Source organism: Nuphar pumila, chromosome 1 (assembly GCF_984573655.1).
Source record: "Nuphar pumila chromosome 1, dmNupPumi1.hap1.1, whole genome shotgun sequence".
Classification (NCBI taxonomy): domain Eukaryota; kingdom Viridiplantae; phylum Streptophyta; class Magnoliopsida; order Nymphaeales; family Nymphaeaceae; genus Nuphar; species Nuphar pumila.
In genome coordinates, this window is record NC_143249.1 from 179,833,250 (window position 1) to 179,847,603 (window position 14,354).

Below are 14,354 nucleotides of genomic sequence, written 5' to 3' on the forward strand. Positions count from 1 at the left end.
TTTCCCTTGTCTACGCCCTGCATTTTGCGCCTGAAAGTGTCCCGTGGACCAAACTCAGCATGAGGCCATTATGTCCAGAAATTAGCTAGTGAGACCAATTAGTGTGTACAGGACCAGTCTATATGAACTGGAATGCAGCAACCATTCAAACTAAAATATCGTGTATACATGTTATTGATGTGAATTGACAGATAAGGTGCACTAGGTGCCAAATCAGTTCCACTCATCCCCTTTGAAATTTTATTGATGCAGTTGTTTTGATCAAATCTGACTCTAGATGTGATTTTCATCATTTATTTAGTGAATATCAGCATTTGAATCGCCGAAATCCGACTTATGCACCGGTTTTTTGGTGGTTCAGAGATCAACAGTCGACAAAGCATAACATTGTGATTTAAGAAATCATATTTTTTCATCAAAAAATACAATACAAGGGTAGAGATTCTTGTTAAATCGACCATGTTGAATCCATCTATAGGGTCAGATTTAATCAAGACAACTTGCATAATAAGAATTAAGAGAGGTATTTAGATGAGGATGGCATAGGGGATGAGTGGAACCAGCACCTGCGTCTATCTGGATAGAAATAATGATTTCTGGAGGCTCATGTTTTTTCATATAGAAGCAAAGGTTTTCATTTTTGAAGCACTAAAGGTGTTCACACTGAGTGAAAGGCCTTCATGTAGAGAATGAGTAGGACTCGCTTGAAACCATCGACGTAGGGAAGACTATAATCTTATAAATAAATGCAGTATTTATTTAAATGAAAATAACAGGGACATGCATTTGTAATCTGCTTTACCGACTTCATTCTAGATGATTGATATATATTAATGCCACCTCTCTCTCTCAATTCATCTACAGAGTCAGATTCAGTGAACATATCTTGCACCTATGATTTGGTATATATATATATATATGTGGTAGCTGCCTACCACTTGTTTAGCTTACTGTGAACAGTTTTTTCGAGTTATTTTTTGAAATCTAACACTACAGATATGTTCATCATTGATTTGCTAGGAAACGACACTTGGATCATATTTTTTGTGAATAAAAAATATGATCTTTTAAGCCTTGAATATTTATGTAATATTAGATTGTTGATTTTTTAAATCTTATAAAAACCTACCTGTGTATTGGAATCGGACAATCCAAAAGTCGAATGCTTATAAAATAAAGAAAGTAAAACACATTTGTAAGGATAAACTTAAGAATAACATAGAAAAACCCTTTAAAAGCCCCTTAGGCTGGCGGTTGGCTAGAAATCTATATAGACCAAGCATATAGATCACATCTGCCATGGTTCATTTTAATAAAAATAATAATTAATTGTATATTTAAAGAAGCACATGGTTGCATGCTTTTGAACCCTAAATATTTAGATGATCAAGACCATGGTCACAAGTTAATATATCGACAACTTATCCTTTTCTACTCATAGCACATATCGGCTGTATATATCATGAATTTATCGAGAACCTAATTACTACAAAAATATACACAAAATCAGTAAATTTGAGGCACTAAATCTATTTCATTAACTGCAACCATCAGTTAAGAAAAATAATTTAAACTAAGAATGTGTATATAAACCATATGAAGACAAAAAATTGCAAAATTACGTCTTTTAAAAGGTAATTTTTACTACAACAAATATTCAAGTGAAACAGAAATGAAAAACAAAACCACCGAAATATTGGACGCACAAAGAAAAACTTCGATTATACCAGGAATTAAAGGAATATTAACTTAAACGAAAATGAATTATATGAGAAAAAAAGATAAATATATTGCAGCAAACAAAGATTTGCACGAAATTAAGAAGACTATATACCTCCCATGTATTGATCTCCCAGGCATATACCTCCCACTACGGCAAACCCACCAAATGAAAGGAAAAACAAAGACAGCAAAAAGAAAGATAACATGGAGAATAAAAAAAATAGTTACCTTCTATAGAAAAGGGTGACAAAATATCAAGAAATTGAGAAATCATCAACTTCCCAAACTGAATACCTTAAAAATCGGTTTCTTCCTAAATCCACATCATTTTAAAAGACAAAATATGGAAAAAAATCATGTTTTTTGTCCAAAACACATCGTGATACCCATTTTTTGGCTGTTTTTTAAGAAATTTATAGGTTTTGAAGCAAATGATGATATTGTTGTGATTTTGGGACCTATGCTCAAGATCACACTCCTCTATCTTTGATTTAAGGGAACAAATCGAGATCAATTTCAGCAGCTTTGTACTGGTTATTAATGAAACAAGTGTCTATCTTGATGAAGTCCACTGTTAAATGCTTATCCAGCATCCAGTGTCTACCCATTAATCAGAAATGTTTTATTCAGGCACGGTTATTCGTAAGTGCAGTTCATTTTGTACCAAATTACCATGGTAACAATATAGGTTATATATTACCATGCATATATGTCTTGAATGAGTTTGTATCAGACTAGGACACTCACCTTATCACATAAAATAAGTCTTTTTTGGACTTTTATTTAGAATTTCATATGAGATGAAAAATATGAATCATATGAGGTTTCTTTATGCATAATGACTCTACCTTTGAGAATTATAAATATATAGAACTCTCTTTTGAAGTGGAGGAGAGGTACTTTTTGGCTTGAGGAAAAGAGAAAATAGCCAGTATCTCTTTCTTGGTGCTTTCACTAGGGAGATGTAAAAGAGAAAGTGATTTTGCTCTCTTGATTGGTTTTTCGATGCTAAGATTTTTTTGGATTTTGAGATAAGAGATAAGATTGAATGTGATGGCTTTTTCTTGATGAATGAGATGAAGTTTTAAGTTGCACAAATTGATCTTTTTGGTGGGTCTAACAACAAGTATAGTTGTTCTCATTTATGGCTTTATTTATGATCTCTCTAGTATCGGTGAATGATTATATTAATGAAGGTTTTCGGTACTCTTCTTGTAGATGTAGACGGTTTCGCTAAACCAAGTAAATCCTCATCTTATATTTATATGTTTTTTATTGTTTTATTATAATTGTCTTAATCACATCAATATCAAATCCGAATTTAAAAAACAAAAATAAACCATTTTAAAAAATTGACTCTGAATATATGACGACTCAAGTTTAACAAGCTAAACTTTGGGGGACCACAATTCCAAATGCAAGCAACAGAGGGATGTCCAAAAGGTAATGCATTCAGCCAGAATTTTGGAATAATAAATAAATACACAGAAAATTTGTAGTTTTAATTTATTACTAGAGGTGGACATTTCATGCAATGAATAGCCCCTATTGCTTTACTTTTTCTTTTGGCAAGTTGGAGGGACAACGGGCCCTGGTAGGTTTTCTTCTCTTTCATTATTGAATGAAATAAAAATCTCTCTCTCTCTCTCTCCCCCGAAACAATAACTGCAGATATGAACTGAGAATCAAAACTAGGTCTGTTTCATTCTGAGTACGGACCAATCAAAACCCCACACGGTGGCTAACCTAAGAGTGAATGGGGAGGTGAAGTTGGTAGTACGAGATATATATTAGACGATTCTCCTAGGCCAAGAAATCAAAGGTTGGATGGATGGTAAGGCTAAGCAAGGTTGTTAAATGCGATGATGAGGCCAAGCGAGGCGTTGAAGCGTAAGCTTCATGATCAAAATAATAAAATATATAATATTAATAAAATAGCACTGGTAAATGGTTTTTTAATATAAATATACATATATGAGTTTGTTATATACATATATGAGTTTGTTTGATGGTTGATTTAGTAAATATAAGGTTTTTGAAGGACTTGAAAAATAAATAGCTCCAAATTTTTTTAAATTATAACCTTGAATTTGTTTCCATCAAAAACGTCCTAAACAAAAAAAAAAATCTTAGTGACGCATATAAATGTTTTTTTCTTGGACATATCAAATGCATACATGCAATAGAACTATCATGAAACTATAGTTTTTCAACAATGCACTTTTGCGCACATCTCTTACTTATATACAGCCAGGTATATGTAAATTTAAGTTAGTTATACTAATGCAAGTTTTTTAGTGGTTTACCACCACGCAATTAATCGGGAGCTATTAATGCTATTGAAACTTGCATCAAACATTTAGCTGAAATGATAGTGAGGGCAATCCAAACAGTGATATATTTGAAATTATTTTAGATAATTATGTATTCAAAGCAATTCCAGAACGCTTCAGGTACTGAGGGTGCGCCTCGCCTGTGAGGCGTATGCCTCTCACAACACTGAGGCTAAGGCACCAACAAACAATTTGTTCATTACATGTGTGTACAATAAGAGGGAGCGACCATAGAAACCTCATACGTAAAATCAATACATTGGAGACTACATGGACAGAGGCAGAACCAACCTTTTGGAAGGGCAATATATTAAGTTTTACCAGCCCTTGTAGGTTAAATTAAAGTTATGTCACTTTCGAAACTATCGGAGTTTTCATAACAATATTTTGACAGGCATATGTAATATAGAAAAAACGCTATTTTATTTTCAAAGATATCGCCTATGTTTTAAGATTTCGCATTTTTATGGTGATACTAATGTGAAAAACGCATTTTGACGATTTACTGAGATTTCCCTACGAAAAGATTTTTCCTCGCCCATATATTTCCATGAACAAGTTTTATGGCATCACTTTAAGGGACGCCATAAATTTATCTTGGTGTTTCTTTCAGAGTTAAGTGAAATCTCATGATCTCTCCATTGACCACAAACATATACGGATACCTGTGCGGTAAGGAATCTTGCTATATATATATATATATATATATATATTTTTTTTTTTTTTGGGCTGCTGCATGCCTACCGAGCTTTAGAAAGATTGTTTCTATTTTTTTAAAAAACTAACCATAAAGATGTGATCTACATGCTTGATTTTTATGGGAATTGACTTTTGGATCATCCAATTCCAACACCAAGATAGGTTTTCATAAGATTCAAAAATCAATGGTCTATAATTTTTAAAAATATTCAATGCTTCAAAAATCATTTTTTTCTCAAAAAAATATAATACAAGTAGGATTTCCTAGTAAATCGATCATGCAGAACACGTCTGTAGGGTCAAATTTTTGAAAAACAACCTGAAAACCCTTACCCAAGCTCAGTAGGCACAAAAAGCGTCAGGCACCTACGCTTCTCTCTCTCTCTCTCTCTATATATATATATATATATATATAGAGAGAGAGAGAGAGAGAGAGAGATAAGCATCATAAAATTAGAATATTCCAAAATCTGGAGGGACCAAATAGCCTATCATGTAAACAGCTATGCTGAGACAAGATAGCTACTTATCCCCTAAAACAAGTTCCATCACACAATTGCTATTCATGAGAAGGGTAGCACATAATTTCAGTTTCAATAACCTCATTGAGCATTTTGATCATTTTGAATAAAATCAGAGACGTTTTTGCTATTCTTGAAAGTTGCAAGGATATATCCAAGAAAAAACCTATTCTTAATTTTGTTAGGTGAGAAGCAATCACCCTTGGCTCACAAAAAAAGTTAATGTACTCTCTTTATTCCCTATAAATTCAACCAAGAAGACCCCATGCTGTCTCACAAAGCTCTCTCACAAGGCTCTCTCTCTCTCTCTCTCTCTCTCTCTCTCTCTCTCTCTCTCTCTCTCTCTCTCTTGTTTTAGAGGCATTCAACTCTAAGCTTCTTGGGTGCTCAACCATGGAGGTGAAAGGAGCTAAAACCATCAAGCCAGAGGAATACCCAGTATCCAGAAACTTTCTTATCCTCCAAATCGTGCTAAGGCTTCTGGCTGCAGCTGCTACATTAAGTGCTACTGTGATCATGGTCACGGACAAGAAGACCGTCAACTTCTATGGGATATCCGTCCTGGCTAAATACAACTACTCTGAAGCCTTCAAGTACTGATATCCACCTTGATCACATTCTTTGTTTTAATCCTTTTTTCTAAGATAACATTTCATATGTTATGCCAGGTTCTTTGTGGTCGCGAACTCGGTCGCCCTGGCTTACTCTCTGTTGTCTTCTGTGTTCTTGATGCTGAAACCCTCATGTTTCAAAACCAAAGGCCAGTTTTTTCTCTTTTTCTTAGACCTGGTAAGGCTTTTCACCTCTCTTACTTAGCATTTTCATTCATGAAATCAGTATTATGCACAGTTGGCTTCTTTTTTTCCACAAGGCCACTAAGTTGTACTTCTTGACCTATGCAGACAGTGATGGCTTTGCTCATAGCCGGCAGTTCGTCCGCGACTGCAGTTGCATATGTCGCAAAATATGGCAATCCACACACCGGCTGGGCTGCAGTATGCAATTACCTGGGCTCATACTGTACCAGTGGAGCTGTTTCAGTGTTTTTATCTTATGCTGGTTTCTTAGTTTTCTACCTGCTTGCGGCTATCACCATGAAGGGCCCTAGGCAAATACCCGTGGCTTCATCCTAGGAGTTGTCTCTCCTTCTCTTCCAATGCAGCATACATGTACCATGTACTCAGTAATCCTAGGGTCATTAGACAGTGTGTGTTTTTAAGGGTTGCATTACCATCTGTTACATGTAAGAGGGTTTTTTGAAAGGCCCTCTTGCTTTTAATAGTAATACACTTCTTGTTGTAAGCAGATAGATGCATTGATTTCTCGCGTAATTGGCATAGTGCTAATGCGATTGTTAGGGCTGGTAATTGTGCAGAGTTTGGACTGTTCGGGCTCGGATTATTAACGGTATGACCCTGTTCAGGTTCGGCTCGTTACAAGCCACGCTAAATGCATGATGTAACTAATTGAGCTGGCTTGTTTTCTAAAAAAATATTGTTTTTCAAATGTTTTTTAAAGCTTGATAATATATAAAATATAATATATAATATACACATAATACACAATATATGTATAAAACATCTATAATATGCATATTATGTATATAATATGTACTGTACAACAAGCATGTACGAGCCAAACCGAGCTGAGCCTGCCGTGTTCGTGCTTGGCTCATTTACCTCAACAAGCTGGATTGTAACCCCCATTGTGGAGCTCAAATTTTGATCAGAGCCAAACAGCTAGCTGCTTATTTAATTTCCCAGCACAAATTGTTACCGTGTGTCACACACACACACATATCTCTCTCTCTCTCTCTCTCTCTCTATATATATATATATATATATATATATATATATAGAGAGAGAGAGAGAGAGAGACTAGAATATATTTACCAACCAAATATGTTTACTGGAATAAATCAAGATTTAATAGTTTTTTTGCAAATTTAACCCTGCACCATATGTTAGGAATCGACTGTTGGATCATCCTAATCTGATTAAGAAATGTGATTTTTTATACATGAATATTTATAAAAATTCTAAACCATTAATTTTCAATCCTTAAAAGATGCTTATTATACATCTTAATTTGATGATCCAAGAGTCTGTTTCTATAAAACCAAGTGTCTAGATCACATCCTTACTGTGAATTTTTTGACAAAAAAGTAAAAGAACCAGTGAAAATCTTGATTCATACCAGTAAACATATTTGGTTGGTAAACATGTTCGAGTTTTCCTATATATATATATATATATATATATATATATATATATATATATATATATATATAACCCCCCTCAAAAATCATTGTTTTTGGCATTTTTTCTCACATCTAACACCAAAGATATGATCTATAAGTTTTGTTTAGAGGAAACCGGATTTTGGGTTACCCGAATTTGACCTGTATACAAGTTTTTCCTGTGATCCAAAATCATAAAAACATATTTTTCATCGAAAAAACATGATCCAAGAATCGATTCTCACTAAATCAAGCATGCTTAACACATCTAACGGTTCAGATCTATCATAAAACACTTCAAAACTAAGGGGCAGAATGAGAAATTGGACCTAGTATGTTTGCTTATATAAATCAAGATTTTCATAGATTTTTTTGCAAATCTAACCCTGCAGGTGCATCCTGCCTAGTTCATTTGCTAAAAATCAACTGTTGGATCATCGTAATTGGATCAAGAAATGCAATTTTTATGCTTGAATATTTATGAAAATTCTAAATCATTAATTTACAACCCTTAAAAGATTCTTCTTATACATCATAATTAGATGATCCAAGAGTCTTTTTATATAAAACCAAGCGTCTAAATTACATCGATAAGGTGAAATTTTCAAAAAAAAAGTAAAAAAAATGCATAAAAATCTTGGATATTTTGGACCCCATATATATATAAAGAGAAAGAGAGAGAGAGATATGGTTGTCACGAAGCACTCGTTACCATGTGGTTTATGGGGCCAGGTTAAATGCATGATGGTACGCTGCATTTCTTTTTCCTTCCTCGATGCATTGGGCTGTAATTCCTCTGTCATCAATGAAATAATGAAGGTGCCCGTGTACTCCTTATCGTTGTCCTACATTAAAAGAGGTCCTTTCCCTTTAACCCTAACCAAGGGCCCCTGTCTAATAGCATTTTTTTTAAATAATCCAGTCCTTTGAAGTTGTGGACCACTCGCCTAAGCAATAGAGGCAAAAGCTTAACGGCAAAATAACTGCAGCCATATTATCTAAGAAATTAAAACTTTTTTCTCACATTTTATAGGCAAAACATCAGCAAAATAAATGAATTAAAAAATAGAAAAATATTTAAAAAGAATAAAATAAATATACATAAAAATACAAAGGCCATATTTCTTGAGGCATAGACTATAGACGACAGAAACATACATATCACGACAAATTATGGTATTTTTTAGAAAACAAAAATAGCGTGATATTTTCAATATAACAATCATTTGAACGTTTGAAAGTTGAAACAGCTAAGAAAAACGTTGACTCGTTTTAGTGATATTTTCGAGAATATCGTGACATTAGTCACACTGACTGTATCACGTTATGTGGCTTCATTGAATCACCTTTTACTTTTTTCTTAAGTGAAAATTTCTTTTCCTACGCTCAAATTTCCCAAGTTCTAGCAGTATCATGTTCAGCACCAACCCAAACAGTTTCTAAGGCAACGTTGCCTACTTTTCCTTCGTTTGTTTGCTAAATTTTTTTTTCTTTTATTATTATTAAGCTAAGGGAAAACCTCCCAATCACCAGCAAACTGGCAACCCTTTGGTTAGTAAAACCCTTCAGGTCCTCCCTACCCACCGAGAAGTACACCGAGCTTCTACCTTGTGTTAAGAGACGCACTCATGAGTTTAGAACTCGAGACATCCTGTCAACATGGTGACAAGAACAGGTCGCCCCTACCAGATGATCGGTAGCCCTTGTAGGCAAAAGGGCACTTTAATTTCGAGTGCATATCAGGTCAGAGTAGCCTCTGATGGTATCCATTCGTCCATGCGATGAATGGCATCCAAAATACCATGGCTGAACTATATTTTGAGTAGTTCATTTTGCAAACCTTAGATGCCGTTCATCGGTCCTTAAAAAGAAAAAAAAAGTGGGATCCATCTAGGAAAGGATGTGTCTAACCATGGTGTTTTGGTTGCCGTTCATCGCGATTATTTTTTTTTAACCATACAATTAGGGGTGGCCATCGGGCCAGCCCAGGCCAGTTTAAAACTTGGCCCGCCCGTGCTTTAAGTGCGGCCCAGTCTGTTTACTAATGGGCCGGGTTTTGGCTCGGTTCTTAACAGAAAGAGCAGCTCATGGCCTGGTCCATTAGCCCAACAGGCCGAGCTGGACCCAGCCCGGCCCAAATTCATTTGTAAATAATAATAATTAACAAATTGTAAACTTCTCATACACTCAATTAATTATCTTTTTAGTTTTTATAAAATTAATGTAACTAATTAAGTAAATAGTAATAGTAAATAAGTTACTATGCAATAGTTAATTTTTTATTTTTTATATTATTAAAAAAAATAATAAATAAGTCAGGCCCATCGGGTCGGCCAGGTAGCCCGCAAGCCAGCCCAAGACTGACCCACATATATAACAAGCCAGGTTTTGGTCTAGTACCTAACGGGCCTGAGCCCCAAACCTTGGCCCAAACCCAGCCCATGACTGGCCAAGTCGGCTTGGCCTATCAGGCTCCACCCCTACATACAATGTAAACAAGTTTAGCAAGTATGTACGTCACCTTGTGTCGGGAAGTTGCAAGTTCGAATCCCCATGATATGGTTGAATAACTGGTAGGGGTCTGCCTAACCCCAGCTTTTATGTAAAAAAAAATAGTTTCTAAAGTAACCACTTACCTTCAACCGTCCCAGCCTCAACTCCAGGGATGGCAGTGGGGCGAGGCAGGGGACAAGGTCTCCACCCCCGCCCCGCCTCAAGATTTTATCCTCCACCCCCGCCTCCATCCCCGGCGGGGAATGGATTTTATCCTCCATCCCCACCTTCATCCCCGTTTCATTTCCTCCATCCCCGGTTCAAACGGGGATGAGGCGGGGATATTGCGGGGAAAAGTGGTCGGGGCGGGGATCGTGGCGGGGCCGGGACGGGGCCCGCTTTCACCCGGTCCACTGCCATCCCTACTCAACTCTGAAGCAAAGGTGGCGTTCAGCACCATGCTGACTGTAATGGCAATGGTGGGGTCCACACGAGTTACGTTTGTCATGACACTACTAATTCATCAGCATGCATCTCGTGAGTGATCCCTTTCTGTTATTTTAGCACCCATCAATTTCCTTCCACTAAAAGACAAGTTTTCAGACAACCCTTGTTAACCAATTTAACGCAGAATTGAATTCTGAAGGATCATAACAACCAGAAGCAAAGAATTGACAAGACATTGCAAGGAAACCCAAAAAATCACAAGATTTTATTAAATCAAAATACAATAAGGCTTATGTGACTAATGCAATAGCGGAACCATATATATTTAGGTCTCCAAGATCCAATCAGATCCATTTTTATAGTTTGGATATTTTCTCTTGTTTTGGATCATGTACCAAGTATTAGATTTATGTAACAGATCCAAACCTAAATTTGGTAATTTATTAGATTAGGTTGTTTTATTAATTTGTGTCTATCGTAATAAAAAACTTAGGCCCATCAAGATTAGATTTTCCTCATTTATAAATAAATAGAAAATCTATAAGGATAGACAAAGTTTTGATAATTGAGATATTTGTTATTTAATTTCTAGTTTTAAGTTTATTCTGCACATTTATTTTCGATTTTCAGCTTTTCTTAAGTATTGTTAGAAATTTGTACATAATTGGCAATTGATAGATTTTTCTTTGTAAATTCCATTTGGGGTTTACGTTAGTGAGTACTCATATACTATAAATTCATTTTGATGTCATCTTCCGAATTCCTTGAGAGAGAAACTAGAACATGTAAACCAGCAAAATATGTAAATTAGTATGAACTGAGATTTTTATAGGGTTTTTTTACAAATCTAAACCTACAGATGCATTCGGCATGGTCCATTTGCCTAGAATCGACTATTGGATAATACTAATCAGATCAAGAAATATGATTTTGTATGCTTGAATATTTACGAAAATTCTGATCCCTTGATTTTTCAAGCCTTAAAAGATCCTTATACGTCGTAATTGAATGACCTAATATAAGTCTGATTCTATAATATTTTGATGATTTACATATTCCAGTTGCCCTTCCCTGAGATGCTCTTTCAGAGTTTGAAATCCAAGTTCACATTTCTCGTTATCCACCTTGACATCCATTGTGGCAGTACAAATTCATCACATTTCAAAGGGAGCTTCAGGCGATTCTTCACCCGTCCTGAACAATTAGAGTTTGAGAATAAATTGATTCTTACACCAAACCTATGTAAACAACCCACAAGAAATTTTGAAAATATCAGATGATCTGTTAAATCACTATAAGAAAGTGTTCTGACAGCCTCACAGTCCATTGCTTCAATCCCACGGTCCCTTGTGCAAGTTGTGGGGTTCACCAAAAAAGTTAATGATAAAATCATCATAGGCAGTCATAATGGTGACCATTGATCATCGTAATAGATGGTAAGGATGTCAAATTACTTTCTCAAAGTGATTTGGCAGATGACCTGATCGACCAGGGAGTACACCCACCTTCGGCCTTGAAGCAAGGGTCACGCATCTATGGGTTTCGAACTTACACATTGTTAATACTAATTAAAAGTGAGCATTCCACAAGATCTACCGGTAAGCAGTCTCCATTTGGGAATGTTTGGAGGAATTGATGGAGATGACTTGGAGGGAATCCAACACCAATGGATGTTGAAGGAATTGAAAGGAATTCTCTTATTAAAAAGCGACTTACCAGAGGTTTCAGAAGGAACTGGAATCCTTTCCAGAGAAGGATTGGCAATTATCTTATCCTTTTGTAGGAACCTAAAACAAGGATTTGGAAGGAATTAGCTGATGCATATTCCTTTCCTATTTTCATGATTCTACCAATTCCTTTGTCCCAGACAACCTAATGCAGGAATTAGAAATATTGATTCCCTAGAACTACTATAATTCCGTCTCATTCCTCCCAATTCCTACTTACCAAGCATGCCTTCAAAGAAAATTTGTCTAAATCAAGGCGGTACATGTGCATCTGGAACCTTTTCAGGACTATTTCTGAAATTTTATGTTGCCAATGCTTCATTCCCATTGAAAATAAATGCTTTAATGCATCCATGCAGGAGAGCAAAATCAGACCTAGTGGCAGGCTTGGCAAAGCAGAAACTTAGTGAAAAGGACTTGAATAGATTCATCTCCTTTAAGGCCTTTAAGTCTTGACCCAACTGGTACCTACGAGCCCAGCTGGAGTGCTCATAAACTTGTTTCAAATAATTCTACACATCTTTCGCATCCTCATACTTCACTGTCTTTAGGGCAATATTCTTCTCCACAAACCTTAAAATCCAAGACTTTTGAGTTTCCTTGTCCCATTCAGGAAAAGCGATGGCATAGTCCTCACCATCATCCTCCGGCTTCCTTTTTGATCCATCCAAATATCCTCCATAACTGAAGCCCTTAATAACAGTCTTCATGTATTCAGACAAATAAGCGCAGTTGGTCCCATCCAACTTAACTGGAATCAGCTGAACCAGTTCCTTCTTCTCCATCACACATGAAACCCCAAACTACTGCACAAATCACAAAGAAAGCATGTTAAGATAAGTCGACCACTCTAAAGTAAAGTTTATTTATTCTTAAAGTTGTTTTTGGTAATTTATAAATAATGAGGGACTCTAATGTAAATTTGTTCTCTTGGCTAATCTCTATTTAAACTAAAAGAGATTAGACCTAATTAAGTTTCTAAGTTCTTTCTTTCTCTCTCTCACTTTCTGAGTATTCTCTGAGTTTTTCCATTTACATAGTATCAAAGCCGTCGATCTGAGGAGCGCGATCTCGAGTTCTGCGTCAAAGTTCGAGTGAAGGGTATTAGATCACGTGAAGAGGATCAGATAAAAAGGTTCACGTGAAGAGGATTAGATAAAAAGGTGTGTCATTTTTTTTAACGAGTGGTACAGATCTGAGGTCATGACTCAGATCTGTAATCAGATCTAAAAGTCGCGTGGATCTATGGGTCTCTATCGACCAAACTGAGTGGATACAAGTATGGGTATAGTGCTGAAGTCGTGAAATGGGTGACTGTAAAAATTATTTTTGGTGGAGATTATATGCAGTTCATTGTCATGGATTTGGTTTTTTTTCTGACCGTATGCTCTGGGTAGTTCAGATCTGATCACAAATCTGAATGTAGTGAAGATTAAATATAGTTTTCAGTCGTGGACATGCATATTTTTGGTTTGGTTCGTTCAAATTTGGTTGTCGTGAAGAAATATTCATATTAAATAGTCGTGGATCTGCATTTTTTTTCAAAGATCTGATCACAGATCTGATGTCATGGTGAAGATTAAATCTATTTTTCAATCGTGGACCTGCATACTTCTATTTTTGGGTCCTTCATATCTGGGTGTAAAAAAAAATTTAAATTAAATACTTTATATTACATAGTCGTGGATTTTTTTTTTTGAAATCTGATTACAGATCTGACTCATCTGAGTGTGGTGAAGATTGGACATATTTTTCAGTCATGGACCTGCATACTTCTATTTTGGTTCACTCATATCTGGTTGTTGTGAAGAACAATTTATATTAAATAGTCGTGGTTTTTTCTTTATCAGATCATTTGTTTTGGTTGGTTCAGATCTGATCACAGATCTGATGTCGTGGTGAAGACTCATCATCGTAGTGGATCTGCATAGTGTGGAGCCGATCTCTATCAGATTTAATTTTTTTTCAAGTGAAAGTTTATTGCAGCAACACTATTCATGATGACTACTGAGAGAGTGTTATTCAGTATGGGTGAAGTTTCAAAATATGATTTCAAGAACGAGACTATTGGGGAATATAAAGCATTCACAAATCCTTTCTCCTATGGGTCTTTTGTGAAATTAAATGAAACTAACTATGCATGGTGGTCCAGAACGTTTATGATGTCGGTGTC

The 14,354-nt window shown here is 35.7% G+C and overlaps 1 protein-coding gene across 1 annotated transcript; it reads left to right on the forward strand.

Annotated features, from left to right (window-relative positions):
* Positions 1 to 5,565: 5,565 nt before the first annotated feature.
* Positions 5,566 to 6,577, forward strand: LOC149851488 (CASP-like protein 1F1). The gene is made up of 3 exons (XM_090015219.1): positions 5,566 to 5,868; positions 5,944 to 6,064; positions 6,178 to 6,577. Exons 1-3 carry the CDS (start codon positions 5,669 to 5,671, stop codon positions 6,406 to 6,408), a joined length of 552 nt encoding a protein of 183 aa, XP_089871345.1. The 5' UTR covers positions 5,566 to 5,668; the 3' UTR covers positions 6,409 to 6,577.
* Positions 6,578 to 14,354: the final 7,777 nt, after the last annotated feature.

Excerpts from the sequence above, each read along its gene's own strand:
- LOC149851488 (XM_090015219.1), top strand. The coding sequence starts at position 5,669 with ATGGAGGTGAAAGGAGCTAAAACCATCAAGCCAGAGGAATACCCAGTA. Across the intron at positions 5,869-5,943 it reads AACTACTCTGAAGCCTTCAA|GTTCTTTGTGGTCGCGAACT; the intron begins GTACTGATATCC and ends ATGTTATGCCAG. Across the intron at positions 6,065-6,177 it reads TTCTCTTTTTCTTAGACCTG|ACAGTGATGGCTTTGCTCAT; the intron begins GTAAGGCTTTTC and ends TGACCTATGCAG.